Below are 26,689 nucleotides of genomic sequence, written 5' to 3' on the forward strand. Positions count from 1 at the left end.
TTATATGAGTGCACTGTTTGTGCCATTTTTTTTGTTCACATTTTTACAAGTTGCATGGCTTTCTGCTTGCAGACGCACTGACCCTCGCATTAGGCATACGGAATCCCGCATTAGCAAAAGGTAGTAAATGAGGCTTCCACTACTACCTGCAGAGACAGCCACTTTGCATCAAACTCTGAATTGGCCCTATAGTCCCATAGCCTGCAGAGAACAGGTTGTAAGCTTGTGATCAGGGCCTTCTTACCTCTTTGTTTATCTCTTTGTCTGTTGGTATTATTATGCTTGCAGTGTGTGACACATTATATCTGGTGTGTTGTCATTAAACAGTGTGCAAGTTCTGAGACTACTGTATATCAAATGGATCTCATGTCACTCACTACACACTGTCAGCTGTCACTATACATTGTGTAGGATGTAATGTGGAGGGGTGATTTCTCTACATACTGTGGATGTGATGTCACTGCACATTGCGTAGGATGTAATGTCACTATACATTGTGCAGGGTGTGATGTCACTACACATTGTGGATGGCTGATGTCACTAGATATCGTGGGTTGTATAACGTCACTACACCTTATGTAGAATTTGATATCATTATACATTATGCGTGGTGTGATGTCAGTAAACATTACGCGTGATCACAAGTTATGAAGGAGTTAATAGGTTTCTGCTGCTTGCTGACTGAGATGCAGTAGAAGAGTAATTATACAAGATGCTAATGATACAGGAACTCTGACAGATGTAATTTGCACGTCTGATTTCCACAGGGGCACCGTGTATATTTTTGAATTTATACACTACATTTCTTAGATTTTATATGATCAGCTCATTTATGACATGTTACCCCTCACAGATACACAACTAGTACAGATAAACAGGTGTACATTGGCGTGTGTACAGGCAAGAGTCCAACACAAAGGGCCTGATTCAGACGTACAAGTCCGATGGCCGTCTTGCAACGGGTCTTGCTCTTGCAAATAACAACATATGATATTTGTATTATTAATTTATTCAATGAGCATCCAGAAGTACAAGCTGAGTAACTCTCATGTACAGTATATTTTGCCATGTAGATGTCTAGTATCTAGAAACACAGTTTCCCCTTTACTGAGCATTTACTAGCAAGACCCGTTGCAAGAGCAGGACCCGTTCTGCACATGTGCAGATCGAGTCCTACATCCTCACACACAGTCCAACTGCAGACGTCAGGTGAGTGACAGTCTGCAGTTATTTGGGGGCGTGAAGCGGGCGACATGGGGTATATTTCACAGGACTGAGATGATTTGTGGGAGTGCTGAGGCCAGTGTTTGTGTCTTCCAACGCAAATATAGTGGCTTCGGCGGCAGAGTTTGGGCAGCCATTCTGCGTAAGCTTAGGCTTACTCAGATGGCCGATGCTGCAAACGCTGCGAATAGTGATCCGATGCTACAGTACGTCTTCAGGTGCAGCACTTGGATCTGCTATGCAGACAGGAGGTGTCTTTTGTCCTTATATGCCTCCTGCAGCATTAGCATTTTTGCACACAGCAGCTGCATCCAAAGACGCACAAAAGGCCTGATTCAGAGTTGTACGCATTTACACAGCAGCTGCTGTACAAAAATATGCTAATACTTGCGGGAGGCGTCTAGATGGAAAAGACCCCTCCTGCCGGCATCTCAGATCTGATGCCTGCGTCCAAAGACGCAGGATCAGATCAACATCGCGACAATCGGTCGTGATGTTAGCAGTATCAGTCACAAGATGCAGACACTGGCCTCAGCGCTCCCAGGAAATGGGGTATCACCTCCCCGTCTCCAAACAGCTGGAGCATGTCAATCAAACTGCAGCTTGGGGGCACTGTGTGTGATGTCCCCCCTCCATTAGAGATGTACGCAAATCTTAGGGTTTGCGTACATCTTTAAAGCAGGCCCAAAGTACACAGACAGTCTGTGATTTTTGTAGTACTACCATCAAATTCTCCTGGGCTTACTACACAACACGTCGGCACTCAACAGACAACTATGAGGGGTGACAGGGAAAATGCCCGAGCTAGCCCTGTTTTCTGGTACAAACTACCCCATTCCCACACCACTTTTCCTTTAAGTTTCTCTGCATGCTGGTAGTGTACAGATGTATACGAGGTGGAGACACCGATGCTCTCTGTGTGTTTACTGTAGATCATTGAACAATTGTGAAAATGTGAAGTGATTATAAGATGTATTATACAGTAATTTATTCTGTAAATTCATTTATTTTGTAAAGTGTCCAAATTACACAGCACAGCTCTCTTGAATACAGGATGAAGAGCTAGTTGGTACCTGTGGGTGGTAATGGAAGCCACAACTCTGGCCCACAGCTTACCTGTACTTATAAGAGTCATATTGCTCATTCGGTCAAGGAGACGGTCCACTACAGTGCTGGAACGTGGGTAAAGGGCAGTTTTACTGATCCCCAAGTGGAACTGCAGCCATGGAGCGTTGAACTCAAACCTGGCATCTATGAGAGGGGTGGTGTAGTTCAGCTCATTGTGGCGTGCTTTACGGCGTCTGTAAAGAGAAAAAATTACAGGGTCACGTACTGTACCCCAACAAAGTGTTCGTTTCAGCTGATAAAAGAGGAAATTAAAGTGTTGGTGACCCTAGCTGCTAAGGGGGTGGGATTCTCTGTGCTGCCTGCGTGGTTGTCATGTGTTGAAAGATTATCATCTAATATCCAAATAACAATCTGTTGAGTCTATTTAGTGAAATCACTCCAAATATCTTCTTAATCTACCTCTGAGAGCAAAATACTGCCTGAGCCAGAAACCCTATAGATGAGGAGATAACAGAAGGGGTGTGCATCGGGTCTTGAGATAAGGACAGTGCTCAGCTGAGAGAGTTCCAGAGAAGAGAAGTCCTGTAGATGTAATTTTGAGGAGATAATGAGACAGGACGAGAATTAGGTTTCGGGATGTTGTGGGTGTTTAGGAGAGATCAGGAGAAATCCTGTAGAAAGTACATGTGAGAAGATACTGAGAGGGGCTGAATATCGGCTTCTGGTTACAGCACAGTGGGCATTTGGGAGATACTAAAGTTGGATGTATGTAAGTATGGATATGTATAATGGAGCAGAATTGTGGATGACTTTATAAGTTAAGGATAACACAATGAATTTTACAGGGAGAGAGTTACATTAGTTTAGGTGAAGAATGAGGGACAGATATATATAATTTTGCTCCCTAGAAAAACATTTGTTCCTTATCTCTCTTGTCATCACAGATCACCGTGGCCAAATTTTTCACCACATCCCACTGGCCACAAAGAGATACATGTGTATTATGGGCAGGATTTAAAAAATATATATATATTTTGTAATTGCCACAGTATGTCTGGTCCAACATACTCACTCCCCAATTAAAAAGACACATAAAACAACATTCAAAATTAAGATTAAATGACAAAGCCTATGATATGCTAACATCTGGGTGGCATGGTTGTCAGAAGAGGGTGTAATGCAGAGATGATGTGTACGTGAAGTCAGCGATGGAATGTGATGATGGACAGAGGTAACTATGGGAAGTGGGTGATAACGGTTGTTGACAGAGATTGGAAATTTAAATGGCAGTGGGACATCCAGGTTTATCTGTAGTATAATTATTAAGACACACGAGACCATGAAGAAAGGGTGTGCATGACTTGAAAGATGGATTTACATATGGTATAAAATGTAACACATACCGACAAAAAAATATATATATATTCTGTTCTAAGTACGCCAATACTTTCCAAGGCATTAGGTTATGGTATATTTTCCTACACACAATAAACTTTCTGTAATGTTGTAATCAATGTGGAACAGATGAGATCATGAATGAAAGGGTAAAGGTACAGCAAAAAATAATAGCTCCCACCAGAAAATGTAAAGTCATTAAAATATTTGTTCTTTAATCTAAATATGATGAAACAGGAATTATTTCAGATTTATCTGTGGATATCATAATGGTTATTTTTTACAAAGAATCTCATGAATATACCCATAGTTCTCCCTTAGGGCCTAAAGCGGATTATGATGTGTGGGAAGAGGATGCAGGTTTGTAGATTGCGGTGTATCTTTTACTAGATAATTGCAGAGCTATTGAAACAGTTTGGTAGTTGGGATCCACAATTAAACTCCCACATTCTAAATACAGCTAAGCACTATATTCCCAGACTTCCTATAGTCACACAGAAGCACAGCGTAGGTCTGAGTCCCCAAAAATAACAAAAATATGTTACATTTACTGTGCTTCTATATGTATGTTTTTTACATGTCTACATCTTGGCAACATTCATGGATATTAAGAAGGGTACATACTATACGATGTGTGTCCCAAGTGATGGTATGATGAGATGTAACAATACAATGCGCACGCTGTACCCACCACACGATCCGGTGTACCATGGCGAGATGTGTCGTTACATGCTGCATGTAACAGAACTGTGTCGTTCATTGCATCGCCCCATCTGCGATGAACAACCGTCATTAATGACGAATCAGACGTACATATGATGTGTACGATGCATTGTACCGATCCGCGTAGGGACAAAATGTAGTATGATTTATTGTATAGTGTGTACCCAGCTTTAGAGAGAACGAAAAGCCCATATAGGGATGGCCATCAACCTTTGATGGTTAACAACCATCAATGGTTAAGCCCCCCTGAAGCTCCACCCCCCCGACTGTGATTGGTCTGCTGCTCCTGAGGACAGGGATGACTATCAGTGGGCGAAATCATTGGTGGTTCACGGGCGATGGATTTATACCATTGAGGTTAGCCACCAACGGTACCATCGATTGTGACCATCTATAGTTAACCTACCGATGACCATCCGTAAGCCCATGTAATGCCAAGAGCATGCTCACTGTGCTTAAGTAAAACATTAGTCTGACTGCCAGTTTTCAGCACATTGGCTCTGAATGATCAGTGGGCCTGATTCAGCAAGGAACGCAAAGGAGAGAACGCATGCACTTGGCTGTTTTTGCTCTGCGTATGCATCGCACTGCGCGTGCGCAAACTAGCCAGTGTGTTGGGTTATGGTAGGCAGACTACAAGCACTGTGTACGCAGACCCTTCCAATAGTGATTGACAGGAAGTGCCATTTGTGGGTAGTGACGGGGGGTGGTCAGGCAAATGCAGGCATCATAACGCCGTTATAGGGGCGTGCATAATGAAGGCAGTGCTGCGGCATATGCAGCCATACCACATGTAACACAGGAAGCAGCCAAAATCCTGCGGTAGGTCAGGTCAACCACTATTGTGCGTATGGGTCGATGTATATGCTATCTTGCGTACTGATCAGGCTGTGAGTAAAGGGAGATGGGCAGCTTAATATGGGGCTGGGCGTCTGCATCTTGTGCTGCAGTCTCCATGCGTATGCATTGATTAGCATATTCCCGAGGCGAATGGGTGCGTGCGTCTGCTAGCGTGCCTTCCTTGCTGAATCAGGCCCAGTGTCACAGGAACTTCTGCATTCTCTACAGCTAATTTGAATAATGCTTAAGGCCAGAACTTGCACAATTCAAGAAATGCGATGACAGATTCACTTTAAAATTTGACAAAATTTACACATTGACGGGACCATATACTAATTTCCCACATCATTCTTCCCAACTGTAGTGATATATGTACACTGAAGTGCCAAAAGAGATAGCAGTATGTAAAGGTAATGGTAGAGAATTGCGCACACCTGTATCAGTCGTAATCTGACATCTTGTGAGTCAGTTTGAACACCAGCTAGGCTGCTCATGGCAATGCGATGTGAATTATTGGAGTTCGGGGCATGATTGTAGGTGCCCGACAGATGGAAAATTCCATTTCCGAAGTTGTTCCTCGATCTACATGTCACGTGTGTGCCGGAATACCTCATGGAAGGCATTACCACTCACCATGGACAGCGCAGTGGCTGATTAATGATCAGGTTCAAGCTTGTGATCGACGTCTGGCCAGAATTGTCCGTGATAACAGACAAGGGACATTGGCTCAAATTACATCCACAGTCAGTGCAGCGTTCTTTAGCTTCCATGGGAAATGGAGCAGAAGACCCACCAGAATGCCCGTTAACACTACGACACTCGACACAGCGCCTCACCTGTGCTCATGACATTGCTATTTGGACCCCGGAGACAGGCAACATGTGGCGTGGTCCAATGAGTCGTGGTTCCAGGTTGTTTCGGGCTAATGATAGGATTCAGGTGTGGCGCAGACCCAATGAGGCTAAGGACCCCAGTTCCACAATGGTGTGGAGTGTGTTCACATGGCATGGGTTCGGTCCGCTGGTCTGACTAAAAACGTCATTGAACGGTAACCGCTATACTGTATTACTTGATGACCATTTGCAGCCCATCATGGACCTCATGTACCCCCACAACGACGGAATATTACAGCAGGATAATGCACTGTGTCATCGGTCCCAAGTTGTCCAGAATTGGATTGAGGAGCATTTGGAGAGTTCCGAAAAATGGTGTGGCCACCTCGTTCGCCTGACATGAACCCAATCGAGCATTTATGGAACATGGTGGAGAGGTTCATTTGCACCCAGGATGCTGCACCTTCAAATAACAGGGACAGCATGGGTCAACATCTCTCCAGAGGTCTTCCATTCACTTGTGCAAACGATGCCACGTCGACTTGCTGCACTTCACGGGCTAGTGTTGGTTCAACACGATACTAGGCATCTATCCCACGACTTTTGGCATTTCAGTGTTATATATATACACACACACAATTAATCCGGCAATTTGCAGGCTGTGTAACTGTAAATCCAATGTTTCTTACCCTGGTGTCTTCCTGCCTTCCTTTACACATCCAGTGAAGCCTCACATATGAAGTCCATGCTGGCGGCAAGATCTTGCACAGTGACGCAAAATGCACGACCAAATAAAGCATTGAAACGTTGGTAACTCACCTTGCATGTTTGTTTATTTCTAAGTGCCACCAGAATGGACTTCATATCTAATATTTCATGTCCTTTTGATGTTTCCTTGGTATGAGCTTACTGCTGTTGCCTTTTACTTCGAGGAACTTATGTACACTCGTGTGTTGTTGCAGGGGGTCTGTGTAATAAACGCACACCGGGTTACACTGGTAAAGGGGGCGGAGCTTAGCAGACGCTGTTGCTGGAAGTCTCCGGAGGTGGGGTGAGTGACACTGACAGAGCCAGCGGTGATCCGGTGGTACGCTAATGGGGTAGTTAAGGTATGTTCCTTATGTATTCAATGTTGGTGTATCCTGATGACGGGTTGCAATAAACCCGAAAGGTCGATTATGTAAAGGGACCTGAATAAAGTGGGAATCTACTGAGGAATTATTAGTCTGATTAAGAACTTGAGAAACATACAGTAATAATACCAATGACGCCAGGGGCGTTTTAAGAGAGGAGGAGGCCTGTGTGCAGACTCAGCGCATGCCCCCTCCTCTTTCCGGTGGCCGCGGGTGCAGAAGATTGCCAGAATCTACTGCGCATGCGCGGGTCTCCAGGAAAATGGTCTGCATCGTTTTCCCGAGGACAGCAGTACTGCACATACGCGAGTCACCGAGAAAATGTCTGCCGCCATTTTCCCAGTGATTTTTGCTGCTTTGCAGCGTTGGCCCAGCAGTGGTTTGGGCACTCCACACTCTGCACCCATTATAGATACACCCCTGAATGACGCATATGTAGGTTCACACAATCAGAGATGATGGTAAAAGCAGCATCATCTGGACAGTGGACAGCATCATCTGGATAGCGGACATCCGGCCAATTGCCACGGCTCAGAGGACTGCTATCTCTGCTGGCGGCTACCAAGCAACATAAGGTTCGAGGTGATATGCTGTTTTTTTGCTTTTACCATCATCTCTGATCGTGTGAACCCACATATGCTTCTTTGGTATTATTAGTTTGTTTTTAATAAATGTTATGCCTATTTACTGAAACGGCTATCTCTTGCTTCTATATGCTATTAATCCTATGCTGAGGATAAGAAGCATTTGTTTATGGAGAGGATATACTCAGTATCATAAATCTACCCACTGTATGATGTTTGAGTACGGTATGCTAATCTTTTGAAGAAGTCTACTTGGTATGGTGTATACTTTTTTCCACATGGTGGAGGGCGAATCTGGCTTTAAAGATACCTTTATGTGCACTTAATACCCCATTCCATTGTGAGTAGGGTATGCAATTTTGTTTGTCTAGAAATCTGGATTAGCTGACTGATTTAAGTAGGCTTGATTTGTTCTTCATCTATTAACACTTTCCTAGCTGACAAAACTCTGGGGGGTGTCATAATCTACTACACTATGAGTCTTTTTCTATGTTTCTGTGTTTATTTCATATGAGCGAACTACGTGTTAAGTGTCTGCAAACTACTACTGAATTCCGTGACTAGCAAAGACTGCAATTACATCATATATATGGACATTTTTTATGTGTGGTAACATAGGATATATTGTACCGTTTTGGAACTGAACTGAGGCCCTGATTCAGAGCCGGACGCTCTGACAGAGCACTCGCTCTGAATCAGGGCCGTCCCTTCTCCTTTTTGGAGCGGCCTCCTGGCTGCTCGCATAGCTGTGGGTGACCATCCACAGCTATAGCGAGCGTCCAAAATGATGGTCGCGATGGTCAAGATCATCGCGACCATCGGGCTTGCGACGAGACCCTGCGGTAGGGTCTCGCTGCCGCAAGCCCTGGAGTGCTTTTGGCTCTATCAGAGCCAAAAGCACTCCCACTGACATCTCTAGTGATGTCAGTGGGGCCGGCCCCAGATGGTAGGCGTTCCCAGGGGAATGCCTCCGTCTGGGCAGCCATGCCCCCGGCACGCCCACCAAAGGGGGCGTGCTGTCAATCACTATCGACAGCACGCCCCCTATGGTGCGAGATCCATAACGACGGCTTGGCCGTCGTTATTCTGGCTTCGCGCATGCGCACGACGGAGCCGCCTCCGTCGTGCGCATGCGCACTTGGGCAACATCGACCCGCTTGCGAGCACTCAGCGCTCGTGAGCAGGTCTGAATCAGGCCCTGAGCACCAGACCTGTTTTTGTTTGTGTTAATGAACAGAAATATATATAAACAAAAAATGTATACATGAATGTATAATTAGTTACAATATACAGATTAAGTTATATCAACTGTTTTTATTCAGCCTTCCCCCAGAAAATTACCTGCACTAAAAGATTAAATCAATAAATGATTTTGCTTGTTTCTTTACTTTTTCATTTGACAAAGAACTATTTATCACAGTGAAAACAAAATCTTTGCAAGGCTTGACATAGTATAATTTGCCGACCTATAGAGCTCTAAGGAGACAACAATAGTCAGACAAAAAAAGTTTCCAGGTGCATTCATCATAAATGCACAGACAAACATGCAATGTGACATGCGTCAGTGCTCCAGTACATCTCCTGTCAGGCAGTGCTCCAGTACATCTCCTGTCAGGCAGTGCTCCAGTACATCTCCTGTCAAGCAGTGCTCCAGTACATCTCCTGTCAGGCAGTGCTCCAGTACATCTCCTGTCAGGCAGTGCTCCAGTACATCTCCTGTCAGGCAGTGCTCCAGTACATCTCCTGTCAGGCAGTGCTCCAGTACGTCTCCTGTCAGGCAGTGCTCCAGTACGTCTCCTGTCAGCCAGTGCTCCAGTACATCTCCTGTCAGCCAGTGCTCCAGTACATCTCCTGTCAGCCAGTGCTCCAGTACATCTGCAGTGTTATCCCCAGAAATTTTTTCCAGCCGGGTGGCATCCAAAAGTAGCCGGGTGGGGGCCTTAGCAATTATGCGCGCGCTGGGAAAAGGGGTATCTCCCTTACCAATCCAGCCCGATAGGTCTCAGGCTGCTTCCCCACTGGCTCTCAGTCAAAAGTGCCCATAATACAGTGCCCCCTGTAGTTTTCCCCTTTATGCATTGCCCCCTGTAGTTTAACTTTGCCCTTATGCATTGCCCCCTGGCTGAAGTAATGCCCCTATGTAGTGCGCCCAGACTGGTCTCTTATGTAGTGCCCCCAGGCTGGCCCCTTATGCAGTGCCCCCAGGTTTAATAGTGTCCCTAATGCAGTGCCCCAGACTGGTCCTGGCCCCAGCCCAGCACTTACCTTTACTTGCTGGCAGCTCCCGCTCCCTTGCGCTGACTGGATCTAACTAGATCCAGCAGGCGTGCGGGGCAGGCTCCCCACATCGCGGGTGACGTCATGACTTCCCCTCACGCAGTGCATCACTGGGAACGCTGGCCTCTGAAGTGATCGGAGGCTTCTTTAGCCTACGGTCACTTCAGAGGCCAGCATTCCACAGCAGGGAACTGCGGGGGTCGGCGGGGGTCAGCAGGGAAAAGTGCCGGGCGGCAGGCTGTTTCTGCCGGGCGATGCGCCCGCAGAAAACAGCCTGGGGAGAACATTGCATCTCCTGTCAGGTATGTGGAGTCTCCTTAAACAAACTGGCATAAACCTTATGCAAACTCCATATTTGGCAGCCCTGACACTCCATTGTTCCTGTATTTATAAATTCAACTTTAATTTTTTGGGATTAAATACTGTGTTAGTGCAGTAAATGAAATAAAAAAGAAATGCGGTCCCCTGTCCTCAGCCAATACAGGTAAACAAGCTGTCTTGTGATTTTGACATAGAGCAGGTCAGCCTAGCAAAGGTCACATTCTTATCTGGACAGTGGTATGTGAAATTATCCATGAAGTTATTGCACAAACTCAGCGGATTTTAAAAGTGTAGATGGTGAAATAACTGCAAAGTTGTGTTATATAGATCAGGAAAGTAATGCTGTGCTGTAATGCTAACTTTACAGTGAGTGTCAACCTGTTGCTTCATCCAAGAAACACACTATGTTTTCTCACTACAAATGCTCAGTAAGTGAGAGCACACAAGTACGGGAGATGCAGAGTAAATAAGCATTTCATCGTATCTACACTTATAGCTGAACAGGGGGAACAGAGCTGTAATGGAGCGATCTCGCGTAGGACAAGTTCTGTGAGTGTATGTTGACCGAATTGCAGGCTATGCAGAGTTGAGTGCAAGCATAAATAAGCTGTATCTTTTACAACTAGTAACAGTGCGCAATTATGATGATGATGACTAGAAGTACACCAAGCATACACATAGGGGGTGGCCACGCAGCACAATGCATACAACTCTATATACAGGCATTTTCCAACTCTGTATCAGGCCAATAAACACACTATTGGGGGTATATGCACTAGCGCACGCAGGGGGGGTTCTGAGTACCCAGAAAACCCCCTGACAGACTGGAGAGCAGGCACCATCTTCTTAAGCACTGCCCCCTTGTGACAAAATGCCACGATTTGCGGGTCAATCAGGAGGAGGCAGAGTCAATATGACGTGACTTCATTAGAACTTCATAATTTGGCTATGCCCCTCCCGATTGACCTGCAAATTGCGACATTTTGTTGCTAGGGGGAGGGGCCCAATGACATGGTGCCAGTCTGCCAGGTCCCATCCCCTTATCAGATCTACAACCCGCAGCTGCTGCAAGGTAAGTGTGTGTGTAATGTATGTGTGACATACAGTAGGTGTGTGTGTAATGTATGTGTGACATACAGTAGGTGTGTGTGTAAGGTATGTGTGACATACAGTAGGTGTGTGTGTAAGGTATGTGTGACATACAGTAGGTGTGTGTGTGTAATGTATGTGTGACATACAGGTGTGTGTGTGTGTAAGGTATGTGTGACATACAGTAGGTGTGTGTGTGTGTGTGTAAGGTATGTGTGACATACAGTAGGTGTGTGTGTAATGTATGTGTGACATACAGGTGTGTGTGTGTGCAAGGTATGTGTGACATACAGGTGTGTGTGTGTGTGTGTAGGTATGTGTGACATACAGTAGGTGTGTGTGTGTGTAAGGTATGTGTGACATACAGTAGGTGTGTGTGTGTGTGTGTGTGTGTGTGTGTGTAATGTATGTGTGACATACAGTAGGTGTGTGTGTAAGGTATGTGTGACATACAGTAGGTGTGTGTGTGTGTAAGGTATGTGTGACATACAGTAGGTGTGTGTGTAAGGTATGTGTGACATACAGTAGGTGTGTGTGTAAGGTATGTGTGACATACAGTAGGTGTGTGTGTGTAAGGTATGTGTGACATACAGGTGTGTGTGTGTGTGTGTGTGTAAGGTATGTATGACATACAGTAGGTGTGTGTGTGTGTGTGTGTGTGTGTGTGTGTGTGTGTGTAAGGTATGTGTGACATACAGTAGGTGTGTGTGTGTGTAAGGTATGTGTGACATACGGAATCGGTATGATTTACCGCTGGGCGCACGGCCGGCGGTTCAAACACCGACAACAACGTGAGGCCGACAGGGCTGACAATCCCGATCGTTATAAGGTAAGTATTGACTAACCTAATTCCCCCCGTAACCCTAACCCTCCCATAGGGGTGCCTAACCCTAACCTCTCCCCCAGTGCCTAACCCTAATCCCCCTTCTAAGTGCCTAAACCTAACGTGTTTAGGCTTCCCCGCTGCCTAAACCTAAGTCCCCCGGGGGGAGCTAACCTTAACCTCCCCCCTGGGGGTTCCTAACCCTAACCCCCCCTTCCCCTAACCTCCTGGGGGGGTGCCTAACCCTTGAAAGGAAATTATGGGAGAAAGCACAAACATACAGCATGTGGGTCCCCTTAGGGATATACAGTTACTACAGCCTGTATACACCAACACATAACTCTATATAATACCGCAGCCCCTATATACCGACACACAGCTCTATATACCACAGCCCCTATATACTGACACACAGCTCTATATACCACAGCCCCTATATACCGACACACAGCTCTATATACCACAGCCCCTATATACTGACACACAGCTCTATATACCACAGCCCCTATATACTGACACACAGCTCGATATATCACAGTCCCTATATACTGACACACAGCTCTATATACCACAGTCCCTATATACTGACACACAGCTCTATATATACCACAGTCCCTATATACAGACACACAGCTCTATGGACCTCATTCAGAGTCGGTCGAAGCGGCCGCACGGTCGTATAGAAAAAGGGGCCGGATATGCTAATGATGCACACGCATGTTGCGTCCCTAAGGTCGGATCGTTAGCTGGCCGACCAAGGGGTGGATGCGGTCGGATCGCTAAAAATACGCCCACATCTCGTACGCATAGCACGTCATCTCCGGCTACATAAGGATTAATCGCGAGCATCGTATACCATCGGAACTGGTCGTAGAGCTAAAGGTTGACCATACCTTCTCTTAATCTCTACGATCATGTCAGTGTAAAACCTCCCCTGTCACGTGTGCCATGACACTACTTTGTTAATTATGCACTCCCATAAAACGCCGTTCGCAAAATGAGGCACGCCTGCGTTCGGATCTCCACACCCCCGTTTTCAAGCACCTTCCCCTGTTACCACCCATAAACGCCGCAATCTGTCACTCAAACTACCGACCTGGCGGTATTCAAGGACAGAGAAATTTCTGATCGTAGCGGCTAGTTTGCGCACGTGCATTGCGAACTGTACGCATGCGCAGCTTAGCGAACATCGGCTGCGTACGACCGTGCGGCCGCTTCGACCGACTCTGAATGAAGTCCTATATACCACAGTCCCTATATAAATAAACAGCTCTTTATACCACAGTCCCTATATAAATACACAGCTCTATATACCACAGTTCCTATATAAATAAACAGCTCTTTATACCACAGTCCCTATATAAATACACAGCTCTATATACCACAGTCCCTATATAATGACACACAGCTCTATATAACACCAAAGCCTCCTATATACAGACACAACCCCCTATACACTGAAATACAGTTCTATATATACCACCACAGCCCCTATATAACAACAGAGCTTCTCACATAACATCCCCCTTAATAACACCACATCTCCCATATAACAACACAGCCCCCTATTTATAACACTGCATCCCCTATATAACAACAGTGACAGTCACCTGCTGGACTCACTCACCAGCCACAGTCATGAGGCTGCCAGGCTGCCGACATTGAAAATAAGATCCATTCCCTCTGTGCTGCAGCTGCACCTGGCTCCTCTGAGACCCCGGACCCAGTTACTGCCTGGCTCCTCCCCTTCCTGTCACACTGATCCATTCCCTGCACAGTGCACGCACCCTACGTACTGCTGCTCTCAGCAGGGGACGGGGCTGTGTGTCTCCTTGCTTCAATACACAGAGTGGAGCCCCGCCCCCCGCTCACTCAGCAGACATGTCCAGTTACGCAGCCAGCAGCAGCCCTCTAAAGCTCTGCAGAGCGATGCAGCCTGCCGCGGTCCTTTCAGCGCGGCCAGTGTTAGTCAGACACTGCGCTTGTTTACATGCAGCCCAGCCCCGGACACTGAGTACTAGTGGCCGGCCCTGGGGGAGGGAGGCAGGAGCACATTTGAGTCGGCCCAGCGGGAACTGTCCCGATCTCCCGGCGGCCCAATCCGCCCCTGGTGTAAGGTATGTTTGTGTGGAAACCCCCCTGTAAAAATCCTGCGTTTGCCCCTGATATTTAAAGTGCAGGCTTTTAGAAGTGGAGTTATTGCCCATAGCAACCAATCAGATTCTAGCTATTATCTTCTAGAACAGGGGTCAGGGAACTTTTTTACCTTTTACCCCAAAATATATTTAGATACGCCGACGTTACCCCCTTGATTTGAAAGGAAGGAAATTATATAGTAGTGCCCCCATATAATGCCCCTGTAGTAGTGCCCCCATATAATGCCCCTGTAGTAGTGCCTCCATAGTTATGCCCCTGTAGTAGTGCCCCCATATAGTGCCCTTGTAGTAGTGCCCCCATATAATGCCCCTGTAGTGCCGCTTGTACAAAAAAAAACCACCTTAATCCCCGCTCCTGCATCCGCCGCTGTCCTGTCCGCCCGGCTGTTCCTCGGAACTATGGGAGAGATGTCATGACGTCTCTCCCATAGTGCGCATGGAGAGGCGGAAGTTGGGAGTTCAGAAGAGAACTCCAGCCTACGGGTAACGCGGCGCTGCAGGGAAGGAGCCAGGCGCCCACTGGTAATAACATCTCAGCGGGCATCCGGCTTAGAGCCTCCCAGAAGCACAGCCAGGCATGCATATGAATCATTCTATATTATAGAATGATTCATATGCATGCACGGCTGTCTATCCATTACCCCCAGGAATTTAATTTTTACCTCATGTGGGGTAATTTACCCCTGTTCCCTGACCACTGTTCTAGAAGGTGCTAGATAGGTGATACGTAGAGGAAGCAGTCGGCTTCCCGACTGTCTAATCCCGGCAAGGGTCTAATGACAGGCGTCGAAACTCCGACTCCTGTCATTAGACCTACGCCGGGAGCCCGACGTCCGGCATCCCGATCGAAGGTAAGCCGGGCACGGGAGGGTTAGGTTTAGGTTAGAGAAAGGGGGTGTTAGGGTTAGGCACCCCCGGAAGGGGGGTTAGGGTTAGGCACCCCGCCACATGACTTAGGTCTAGGCAGCGGGGAAGTGGGGGTTAGGTTTAGGCACAGAGGGGGGATTAGGGTTAGGCACTGGGGGGGAGGTTAGGGTTACGATTCTGATAAGTAGAATCTGATTGGTTGCTATAGGCAGCAACTCTACTGCTACAAAATAAGCACTTTAGTAAATATACCCCTTGGTTACTACATCTTCATTACCAAATCCCATTCAGTAACAGATCAATATATCAACATTAATTGAAATTGTGTTTTTATTCATGCTTGTTAAACTGTTCAGCGATAATCAAAGCTTCATTTGGAGTTGTTAACTGGTGTACTGTCATATGAGAGGCAAAATAACAGACCGTAAATATTTATCTTTAGAAGGATGTGTACAGCCTATTTTTGTTGCACATTTTGTCAGGTAGGTAAGTGTGTCCAGAATGTTATGGCCAACATGCCCCGGTTTCCCAGAACGCTGACCGTCCCCACCCCTTAAATGTCAATCAGGCAGAGGCATTGCAGGGGATGCGTGCGATCACCCTCTGCACATGAGCAGGACGGTCCTGTGCCCGCACAGATTCCCGATAATCGGGAATCTGTGTTCAGCATTGCACCCTACTGAATTAGCCCCAGAAGCTTGAAGAACAACATTTTTTACAGGCTTGCAAGATATGGCCAAGGCAGTCCGGGTTTCAATCAAGGGTCTCGCAGTTTTTCTTTTATTGGAAATATTGGTTAGTATTTACTGTATATATCTGCTGTTTTACACTGCATGTCATGTGCAGATTTTACTGTATGTCCTCTTCAGCTGTTGAAAAAAAAACATTGATTTCTCATTTATTCCTGGAACTGGGATCACACAATGGTGTGCAATGGAAACTTCCAGCTCTATTAATATACAGGCTATGAATGTACAAATTAGGGTATTTTCATGAAACTCTGATATACACTTTAAAGCCTATGGTGGCACAGACTAAAATATGACATCATCTCCAGACGAGCTAATTAAACACACTGGGTAGGGATGTACTAAAGGGTGAAATGTGGTCAAAACTCTGAAAACCAACAATTTTTCTGGTTTTGTCGCAGTGAATATGCTGACATTAAAAATCAGTAATCCCACAAACATTTTTGTTATGTGATGGCAGGGTAAGTCACAGTGCACAGAGCAGACACAAAACACATTGTGCAGGCATAAAGCGGGTTATGCCACCTGAGGATGGCATAGACCAAAGGGACCAGAGGTACATAGGGGTCAGATCGTAGTCCCTCTTGATAATAGTGGGGACTGAGATATGCCCGATAGTTAAGCAGGTTACACACCTATACAATCGCCGGACAGATCTTCCGAAAACCTACTTGTTCGTGAGTGTGCGCGTCTACGATCATGTTTTATCAGAAGAAAACTGACCGCATCTGAATATTTGATATTATGAGCATTCTAAAATCCATCACTTATAATGGTACAATGGGCCTGATTCAGAGCTGTACACTAATGGTGCCACAGCCGCGAATATGCGAAAATATGCTAATGCAGCAGCCGCAGAAACTCGTATTGAGACACCAACCGGAGCCTTCGTAGCTAGCACACATATGAGGAACATCCTAGCTGGTCAGGCAAACATCGACTCCATGGGCAAAATTTACTAAGCGGCGGTTTGATGGCAGGTTATACTCTATTCTAAAACCCGGGGGTTTGGTGGCGGGTTCTATTCTGTTCTAAACCCCGGGGGTTTGGTGGCGGGTTCTATTCTGTTCTAAACCCCGGGAGTTTGGTGTCAGTTTTGCAGTGGTTTCTAAATGACATCCCTGTTCTATTCTATTCTAAAATGTGTTTTGATGGCAGATTTGCAGCAGTTTTGGCCTTAGTAAATCGCAGATAGCAAAACCGCCGCCAAACCACAGTCAAAACACATTTTAGAATAGAATAGAACAGGGCTGTCATTTAGAAACTGCTGCAAAACCGCCACCAAACCCCCGGGGTTTAGAACAGAATAGAACCCGCCACCAAACCGCCGGGGTTTAGAATAGAATAGCAACCTCCGCTTAGTAAATTTTGCCCCTTGAGTGAGTCTCTCACCGTGCAGCAGTGCCGCCGTACCTGAGACGCTGGAGCCAAGATCTATGCATACAAGATCGCAGACACTGCTGTAAGCACGCCCCAAAAACGGCCGGAACACGCCGTTACCTCCCACAAAACATTTGCTTCCTATCAATTACTTGCCATTGCACCGTAACTGCAACCGTAATTGCAATTCAATCTCTGCACATGCACATTGCCGCAGGGAGGCATGCACAGATCACCGATGGTTGCTCAACTGCGTGAACATCGGAATAGTGTACAACTCTGAATCCGGCCCAATGAATCCGAAGCGAGAGCGGCGGCCAGGACCATTGTATAAAACGGGGGGTTGTCGCCACCATTTAGTAAGCGTGTCAAGCCCAGCGACTACATCATCGGACCAGAACCAGGAAGAACCTGGCAGAGGGCTTATCTCCGAGCCCTGCACTCGGATGGCAGGTGCCAGCAGAAGGTGTCTATTTCCTACAGACACCTCCTGCTGCATTTGCATTTTAGTTGGACGGTATGATTCTTTTCTGCAGATGCTTTAGAGCAGTGGTTCTCAAACTCGCGCCTCAGGACCCCACACAGTTCACATTTTCCAGGTCACCCAGCAGGTGCACAGGTGAATTCATTACTCACTGACACATTTTAAAAGATCCACAGGTGGAGGTACTTGCGATTCTGTGAGGAGACCTGGAAAACGTGCACTGTTTGGGGTCCTGAGGACCGAGTTTGAGAACCTGTGCTTTAGAACAGTGGTTCTCAAACTCTGGGCCTGATTCAGACTCAGTCACTAGATGCGGACGCTCGCTCCCAGCGTATGCAAATTCAGCTAAGGGACGGCAAAGCAGGCGATCGCACGGCAAGGCATAAGCACGCCCACTATGTCTTGGCGTGCGATCACTTTGTTTTTGCTGAATCAGGCCCAATGTACGTACAAGGACCAGAGGATGACACTGCTGGAGCTGAGCTACTTGTAAAGCGATCAGTATCCTTCAGTTAGCATCATAATCTGCAATGTTTTCTCTGAACGTCTGGACATTTTCCTGTGAATCATGACCATAGCCGTGTTTACTTGTCCAGGCTTGACTGCCAGCTAGTGAGCATATAACCTGCGTAAAATCTGGCTTTTTGTTTTTGTCGTGTCTTTCATGAATACACTCAGCCATGACTTGCTATATAATCCTAGGTAAACAGACACAGCCCTGCTTGGCTATCTCTGTCAGTAGGAATTAAAAACCAGTGTGTAATACCCCTTTCAGATATACAACCCGGGAAATTTCCTGCTCAGACCAGGGAATTTCTCCTGTGCAAATTCCCAGGTATTTGGTGGAGACCCCCCTTTCACACTACAGTGTCTACCTGGGAAATTCCCAGGTAGACCCCTTTCAGACAAGAGCAGGGTTTTCCTGCTCACCTGCCTCTTCTCTGCCATCTGCTCCTCCTAGCCTATCCCCTCTCTGGCTGATGATGATGATGATGTCATCATTCAGCTGCCGGAAGCCGGCCAATCATAATGCAGATTTTTTTTTAATTATTTTTTTATTATTATTTTTTAAAAATTTCTTTTAATTCCCTGGTGGTCCAGCTGGAGTGCGTGTGGCCCGCTATGGCTAGGACCAGTCGGCGGTCTCCAGCGCGGGTGTCCCCGGTGTCCGCCTGGAGTCCTGTGTCGCTGACACAGCGACCGGCGTGGCAGGCGGCCCACTGTGGCAGAGACCCGCCGGCGGGTGTCCATACTACCCAGCTGGGGTTCTCTGTACACAGCTGGCCGGCGCTGAGGGTGGTGAGCAGCAGCGCTGAGCGTCCTATAGGACGCTCTGCGCTGTAAACTCCATGTAAAAACTGCCTGGTGCTGCCCGGGAGTAGTAAATTCCAGGGTAGTACCATTCAGACAGAAGCAGGGTAATTTCCCAGGACTTAAGTCCCGGGAAAAACCCTGGTCGATTGAAGGGGCGATTGAACACGTTCCCGGGTAGGTACCTTTCAGACAGACACGGCAACCCGGGAATTTGGCTGAGGCAGGCCAAATTCCCGGGAATCTCGAGATGTCTGAAAGGGGTATAAGACACCCAAACTGTGTATATTTACATATATCAGCCTATAGACTTTAACCTATATACATATAAAACATACACTTTTGTTGTAACTGAAATGACCACCACCCAGTGTAAATAAGTCAGGCTTTAAATCATCCTTTACTACCCTTTATCTGACTGAATACAGAGAAAAGAGCACATACTAACTACTAAGAATTACATATAACATACAGGTGGCATACTGTGCTTTTGTCAGTACAATCAAAATAGACACAAAGCATACAGTGCAAAAAAAAGAGACAATTGTTATTGTGCACCTTCCCATACACACGGATGTGGAGAAATAGATCCGGAATAAGGCACAAGAAAATAGACGTCACACTATGCACTTTGTGAAATGAAAGTGATATTGCGTGAGACATTATTTTCAGGGATGCACCTGGATATACAGTAAGCAACACAGCTGGCAACTAAGAAGAATCATATAAAATGCACACGTTAATATTAATTTTCACAAAATCTTATGCAAAACTGTCCACCTGTCTGTCACTCTCTGCTGGGACAGACCATGAAGTCCTAGACACCCCCAGAACCAAGGGGTCTATTTACTAAGCCTTCGATAGAGATAAAGTGAACAGAGATAAAGTACCAGCCAATCAGCTCCTAACTGGCATGTCACAGGCTGTGTTTGAAAAAGGACAGGAGCTGGTTGGCTTGTACTTTATCTCTGTCCACTTTATCTCCAACAAAGGCTTAGTAAATAGACCCCCAAATCCCTGAATCCCCAGCTAGCTGATAACCCTGACTGCTACTTAACACACAACAGTGTCATACCCAGGAACAGAGGATAAGCTTCAGTTAACCCCTTCACTGCCAGAGCCATAATACAGAGGCCCCAGTACAGGTAATGATAATACCCAGCAGGCAACACTTAATTGTTGTGTCCTCTATGCCAGGATGTTACATTATGAAAAATCCATCATCCAAAACCAGAATATCAGCCTTTAGCTGTGACCTCTGGAAACGAAAACAGTACAATAAATCCCCACCAACTGAAGAATCATGTTCCAGACCTACAATCCTGACACCCAATACAGCCTGTTCCCCTAGAAGTCGGCAGCTGAAGGGTAAAGGGGAGCCAGGGAGGAAGAGCAGTGATGAATTTCCCAGCATGCCAAACTATGTTAAGTTGGCGTTTGTAGTAGACGGGTGTGAGGCCAGACAAGAGCTGGACAGGACCTCCGCCTCTATCCTGAGAATTCAGCCTTTATTCCACATATTTCTGTCATGAGTAAAATCCTCCTCTGTTTCCTAACAATGTCACTAGCTGAATGCTCTGTGAACTTCCAGAGAGCGAAAACTACTCTGTATACCCACTGACTGAGCTTCTACTGTACTACTCATGTTGGCCGGGATGTACTAAAGTGTACAGCAGCGTATAGTGGCCCTGATTCAGACCTGCTCGCTGCCGGACGCAGCTCGCAGATCTGATGGGCGTTTTTTTTTTTCTTGGGTCTGGCCACCCACAGCTTGTGCGAGCTGCCTGGCGATGGTCGCGATTATCGCAACCATCAGGCTTGCGACAAGACCCTTGTGGTAGGGTCTCGTCTGCCGCAAGCCCTAGTGAACTTCCTGCTCTAATAGAGCAGGAAGTTCACTACTGACATCACTGGTGATGTCATTAGGGCCACCCACAATAGGCAGGTGTTTCTTCAGGAACGCCTCTGTTTGGTCATCCACCCCCCTCCCCGCCTACAAAACGGGGCGAGCTGTCGATCAACATCGACAGCCGCCCCGTTTTGTTGCGAGTCCCGGAGCGAACGCTATGCGCCTGCGAGCGGGTCTGAATCAGGCTCAGTGTCCCTTGGCCGCTGCAGTCACGTGTTTGCATATGTATTATTAAAGTTTGATTGAAAAGAAAATCGTTGAACTACCGCAGTGGGAAATACCGCAAGGCTTCCGGCACAGTATTTCAGTCCATAGATGGCTGAGGGGCTGACTCGGGGATGTTATGTACTAACAGCAGCCGCGGTTGATATCGGGACTTTCATAACGCCACCCAAAGCAGGCGTAGGAGTAACAGTTTACATTATTTTAACCAGAGTTTAGACAGATTTGTCCAGGTAATCTTTATGTTGGGTCTTTGATGTATTTTCAACAATAAAGTATATTTATATACAGTATATTCTATCTGTCCTAATTTTATTTTAGTTAAAATGGACGGTTTGTTTTATATTTCTGTGTAAACAAGCATATGTTAAATATAAACATATATTCTCTTATACTGTATATATATATATATATATACATACTGTGTGTGTATATATATATATATATAACCACTGAAAAAAACAGCACTCCTGGGTCTGAATGTCACAATGATGCCCTGGTGCCTTCCCAATCTTTACTTGCAAACACAGCCTATTATATCACCGTGTAATTACACGGCTTGTTATTACCGCACTGACTCTGCAGCGTTGTGCAGGTGTCCCGCTCGCTACTACAACTAGCACTGTGAAAGCTTGACACGCGTTTCGCTAGTGCTTTTTCATAAAAGACAGACTGCCTTTTTAGAAAAAACACTAGCGAAACGTGCGTCAGGCGTTCACAGTGCTAGTTAAACTATGCCATAATATGTGATTGAAACCTATATATATGTGTTTGTGATAAGCCGCGGTTGTAGTAGCAAGCGGGACACCTGCACGATGCTGCAGAGTCAGTGCGGTAATAACTAGCCGCTCGCCTCTATGAATTATGCTGACAGCCCCGTGTAATTACACGGTGATATAATAGGCTGTGTTTGCATGTAAAGGGGGAGAACTATACTAGCCGTGTGTGCTATGCTGACAGTCTTGTTTTGAGCAGTATACTGTGAAAGACTATGTCAGCGCTAAGTGAATAGTTACTGCCAATTATAACCCACTATTATTGTCCTAATATTATTAAACTTCCACCAGAATAATTTTTGTAAACAGCCATCCATGCGGAATGGCTTTGAATAAATGTGGTGTATAATAGGATAACACCATTATATAAGACTGGTGAGAAAACACGAGTGGGGTAATTGTAAATTAGCATTCCCTCAAGAGCCTTTTGGATAGAATATACTGTCAACCAATAACTTCAATGAATGTCTTCAGGAATAACCACAGTATATATTAATTTAGATATCTGTGCGATTAAATATATATATATATATATATATATATATATATATATATATATTGATTTGTGTATATTCATGTGTTAATATTAACAGAGATTGAACTAACATCATTTGTACAGTATTAGGAGATCCAAACACTACGTATTTAAGGTTTGAGATAATGTTATGGAGTGAAATAATAGAGATATTGCTCTACATATAAATATTATCCCAAACATTTCTCTACCTATCATAAATATTTATGATTATAAGGCATATATGAACTGGCACTGGTGTATATTTTAATCACTTTTCAAACTATATGTCTCACACTTTAGTATATTTGTCTTCTATCTTGCTGTGTTTTAATACCACTTGAGTGGATATTATTAAATTAAATTAAAAGTTAAGTTTTAACTACATTTATTGCGAGACTGCTGTGCACTTGTATGGGACGATCATCTCTGGAGAATTGTGTTGCTAATTGTTACTTGTGCTCTGTTTATATTTTTGTTACTGTATTGTAATGTTCTGTGTACCCTGTACTGTCCTACTGTTGACGTATGTACGGCGCTGCGGACCACTTGTGGCGCCCTATAAATAAAATGTAATAATAATAATCTCTATTATGATGATACTCAGATCTACCTTTCCTCCCCGACCTCTCCCCCTCTCTCCTCACCATTATTTCCAAATGTCTCTCTGCTATATCTTCCTGGATGTCCCAGCACTTTCTTAAACTTAACATAAGGGAGCCATTTATCATTGAATATTTGAAAAAAAGTTTCCCCCAGATGTATCAAGGAGGGACCAAAGCAGGATACCTGCTGTGATCCCTCCATTCCCGCAGGCAGCCGCATCCCCCATAGGTTTCTATGGAGGATGCGATGCTGCCAGATTTACCAATATCCGGAATGCGATGCATTATGGATATTGACCCCCGCAGCTAACGCCATGATGGTGTATGCACCGTACACCCTGCACCCATTATAGATATGCCCCTGGTCGCAGTAGTGATACGAATAGGATCCATATTTTGTATAAAAGTGTGTGACAGGACGAATGGTGCAGCAGCTTAGTCGCAAACTTTGAAGGTCCAAACGGGGCTATTTGGCACAATTTGAGGTAAGTTTATGATTATTATTATGAGGACACATATGTACAAAACTATTTCATGATAAGGTGTCACATGCAAGTATTTTATAGAGCTCTGCAGAATACAGTACTAGCCTGTGACACCTTATCACGAGTTGCGATTACTTTTTTCATTAACCTGTCACTCAAAGCCTCTCTACCTAAGTTGTGTCTGACCAAAATGCATCCTTATACAGCTCTAGGAAATTGTTAAATGTGTTAGTAGATAGAGAGTTATTTTTATCATATTTTGTCAAGTCCAGAGCTAGAATAGGGTAGCATAAACTGCGGTAACAATTGTCATGTTTTTTCACATTTTTATATCCTGACATCCTTTGCTGTTATTGTATACAATTATGAGTTCTGTTTTTAATGTTTATTTTCATCAAGCAGGGTGTTGAGTTCTAGTTTATCTCAGTAGTAAAAACCAGACTAGTGTGCAAGATGGTATAGGAGACTTGTTTACCAGATCTAGGAACTGGATATAAAAGACTGGGTTCTGATTCAGCAAGGATCGCAGTTGCAAAGACGCACGCAATCGGTTGATTCATTCACATTGCGCATGCATCACAGTGCGCGAACTAGCAATTACAATGGGAAATGCGTTTTCAGAGGATATGCAGACCCCGAGCACAGTGATTGACAGGAAGTGCCGTTTGTGGGTTGTGACGGGGGGTGGTCGAGCGAACGCAGGCGTGCCAGTGCATTGGGACGGCGTTGCAGGGGCGTGCATAAATTATCCATTGCAATTCCATACGCAGCCTGAGGCCTCATAGCGTGACCTGAAGTTAGCAATTCCTGAGTGAGGTCCGACCTGCCTTAACTGTGCGTATGGGTCCGATGTTACTCGATGTTAGTGATTATTTCGCTATGTTGTCCAAGTATACGGATGTGTGTAAGGGGAAGTGGGCGTCCTTACGGTAAGCTGTGATCGCAATACGATTGCAAACATTTACATTTCACCGCGAATATTAGCAACTGCGGTGCGTGCGTTCTAACAGAATAGTGATCTTGCTGAATCAGGCACTGGGACCGTTCAGATACGGAGTACCTGGGAGCTCTGCACTGAGCTGTAACTTCAGCAAGAAGCAATGTTATACTGGCAACAGAGGCCAGTTAGGAAATGGAATTTATAGGGGAGGATTCCCAGGGATTGGATGCTGCGATCAGCAGGTCTAGGAGAAGCACTCTGAGTGGTGGAGGAGAGTCAGATGACAGAGTCCAACATGGATGATTTCTGGAGCGAACTCTGTTGTGCAGTGTGAGCGGACCTCCGTGCTATCCGGGAGTGATGCACAGCGCGAGCGGAAGCAAGGAATTTAGTATCACCAGGAAGGGAGGTAGCTTGAGTATTAATGAAACTGGGTTGATTACATGCTCAATGGTGAATGGCCCAATGTAGCGGGGTGCAAATTTCATGGATGGCCTTCTTAACTGTAGATTTCGTGTAGAGAACCAAACTCGATCACCTTTCTTGAGACTGGGAACTGCTCTCCTCTTCCTGTAAGCAAACTTCTTGTACCGCTCAGAAGCCTTCACAAGGGAGGAGCGGATCTCTTTTCTAATCTTGGAGAATTGCTGAAAGGTGAGGTCAGCAGCTGGAACCTGTGAGGCAGGAAGCGGCTGAAACTCAGGAACTCGAGGGTGGAGGCCATAAATAGCATAAAAGAGTGTGGAACCTGATGAATGGTACTGACTGTTGTGAAAAATTCCGCCCACCGAAGTAGTTCAGATCGGTTGTCCTGTCAGAAGGCTATATATAAAGGAAGAAAAGACTCCAGATCTTGGTTGACTCTTTCTGTCTGGCCATTAGACTGGGGGTGGTAGGCAGTGAAGAATTTGAGCTTGACTTGAGGTGAAGAACACAAGGAACGTAAAAAGTTGGCGACAAACTGAACTCCCCGGTCAGAGGTGATTTCCAGAGGTAGTCCATGGAGTCTGAAGATTTATTGTATGAATAATTGAGCCAACTTGGGAACTGACAGAAGACCGGTGAGGCGTATGAAGTGAGCGACCTTGGTGAACCAGCCAACTACCATCCAGATGTTGTGGAACTTGTTTGAAACCGAGAGGTCGGTAATGAAGTCCATCGACAGACGTGACCACAGTTGATGTGGAACAGAGAGAGGTAGTAACTGCCCAGTTGGAGACTGTCTAGGCACTTTAAGCTGGGCGCACTTGTTACATGAGACAATAAAGTCTTGGATGTCTTTTCTGAGAGAGAGCCACCAGTAAAATCTGGAAATGAACTCAAAAGTCTTTTGTATACCTGCATGACCTGCGAAGCGGGAAGCATGAGCCCAATCCAGTTTGCGTAACGCGGGCTTGACAAGAGATTTCCCAACAGGTGGTGAGGATTCTACTCCGACTGCAGAGAAAGCTACTTGATCAATGATGAGATGCTTCTCAGCATGTGTAGTCTCATTTTCTTGCTCCTTGGACAGAGAGAGGGCATCAGTCTTTTGGTTCTGGACCCCTGGCCGAAAAGACAATTTGAAGTTACATCGTGAGAAAAAGAGACACCATCTGGCTTGCCTCACATTCAGACAATGAGCTGTTTTAAGATACAAGAGGTTTTTGTGATCTGTGATAATGGAAATGGGATGCACAGCTCCTTCCAAAAGATAGCACCACTCCTCCAAGGAAAACTTAATAGCGAGAACTTATTGATCCAGAATAGAGTAGTTGCACTCAGCCGGAGTGAATTTTCTGGATAAAAATCCACAGGGATGCAGAAGAGCGTTGAGAGAGCACAGCTCTGACTCCTACGGAAGAAGCATCATCCCCCAAAACGAATGGGTGTGACATCAGGTTGACGAAGAACAGGAGCTGAAATTAACTTGCTTCCTCTGACCATCGGGATGGATTGGCACCTTTCCGGGTGAGAGCGGTAATAGGTGCAATGATGGTAG

At 45.7% G+C, this 26,689-nt stretch overlaps 1 protein-coding gene across 1 annotated transcript in view; it reads right to left on the reverse strand.

The window, feature by feature from the left end:
- The window catches only part of FAM20A (FAM20A golgi associated secretory pathway pseudokinase), a 59,982-nt gene that overhangs the window by 26,706 nt on the left and 6,587 nt on the right, over positions 1 to 26,689 (reverse strand). Inside the window, 1 exon segment of the mRNA XM_088482662.1 lies at positions 2,341 to 2,525. Within this exon segment, the coding sequence (XP_088338788.1) occupies positions 2,341 to 2,525 (185 nt within the window).

This window comes from Taudactylus pleione, unplaced genomic scaffold (assembly GCF_031769625.1).
Source record: "Taudactylus pleione unplaced genomic scaffold, aTauple2 ptg000290l, whole genome shotgun sequence".
In the NCBI taxonomy this organism is placed as follows: Eukaryota; Metazoa; Chordata; class Amphibia; order Anura; family Myobatrachidae; genus Taudactylus; species Taudactylus pleione.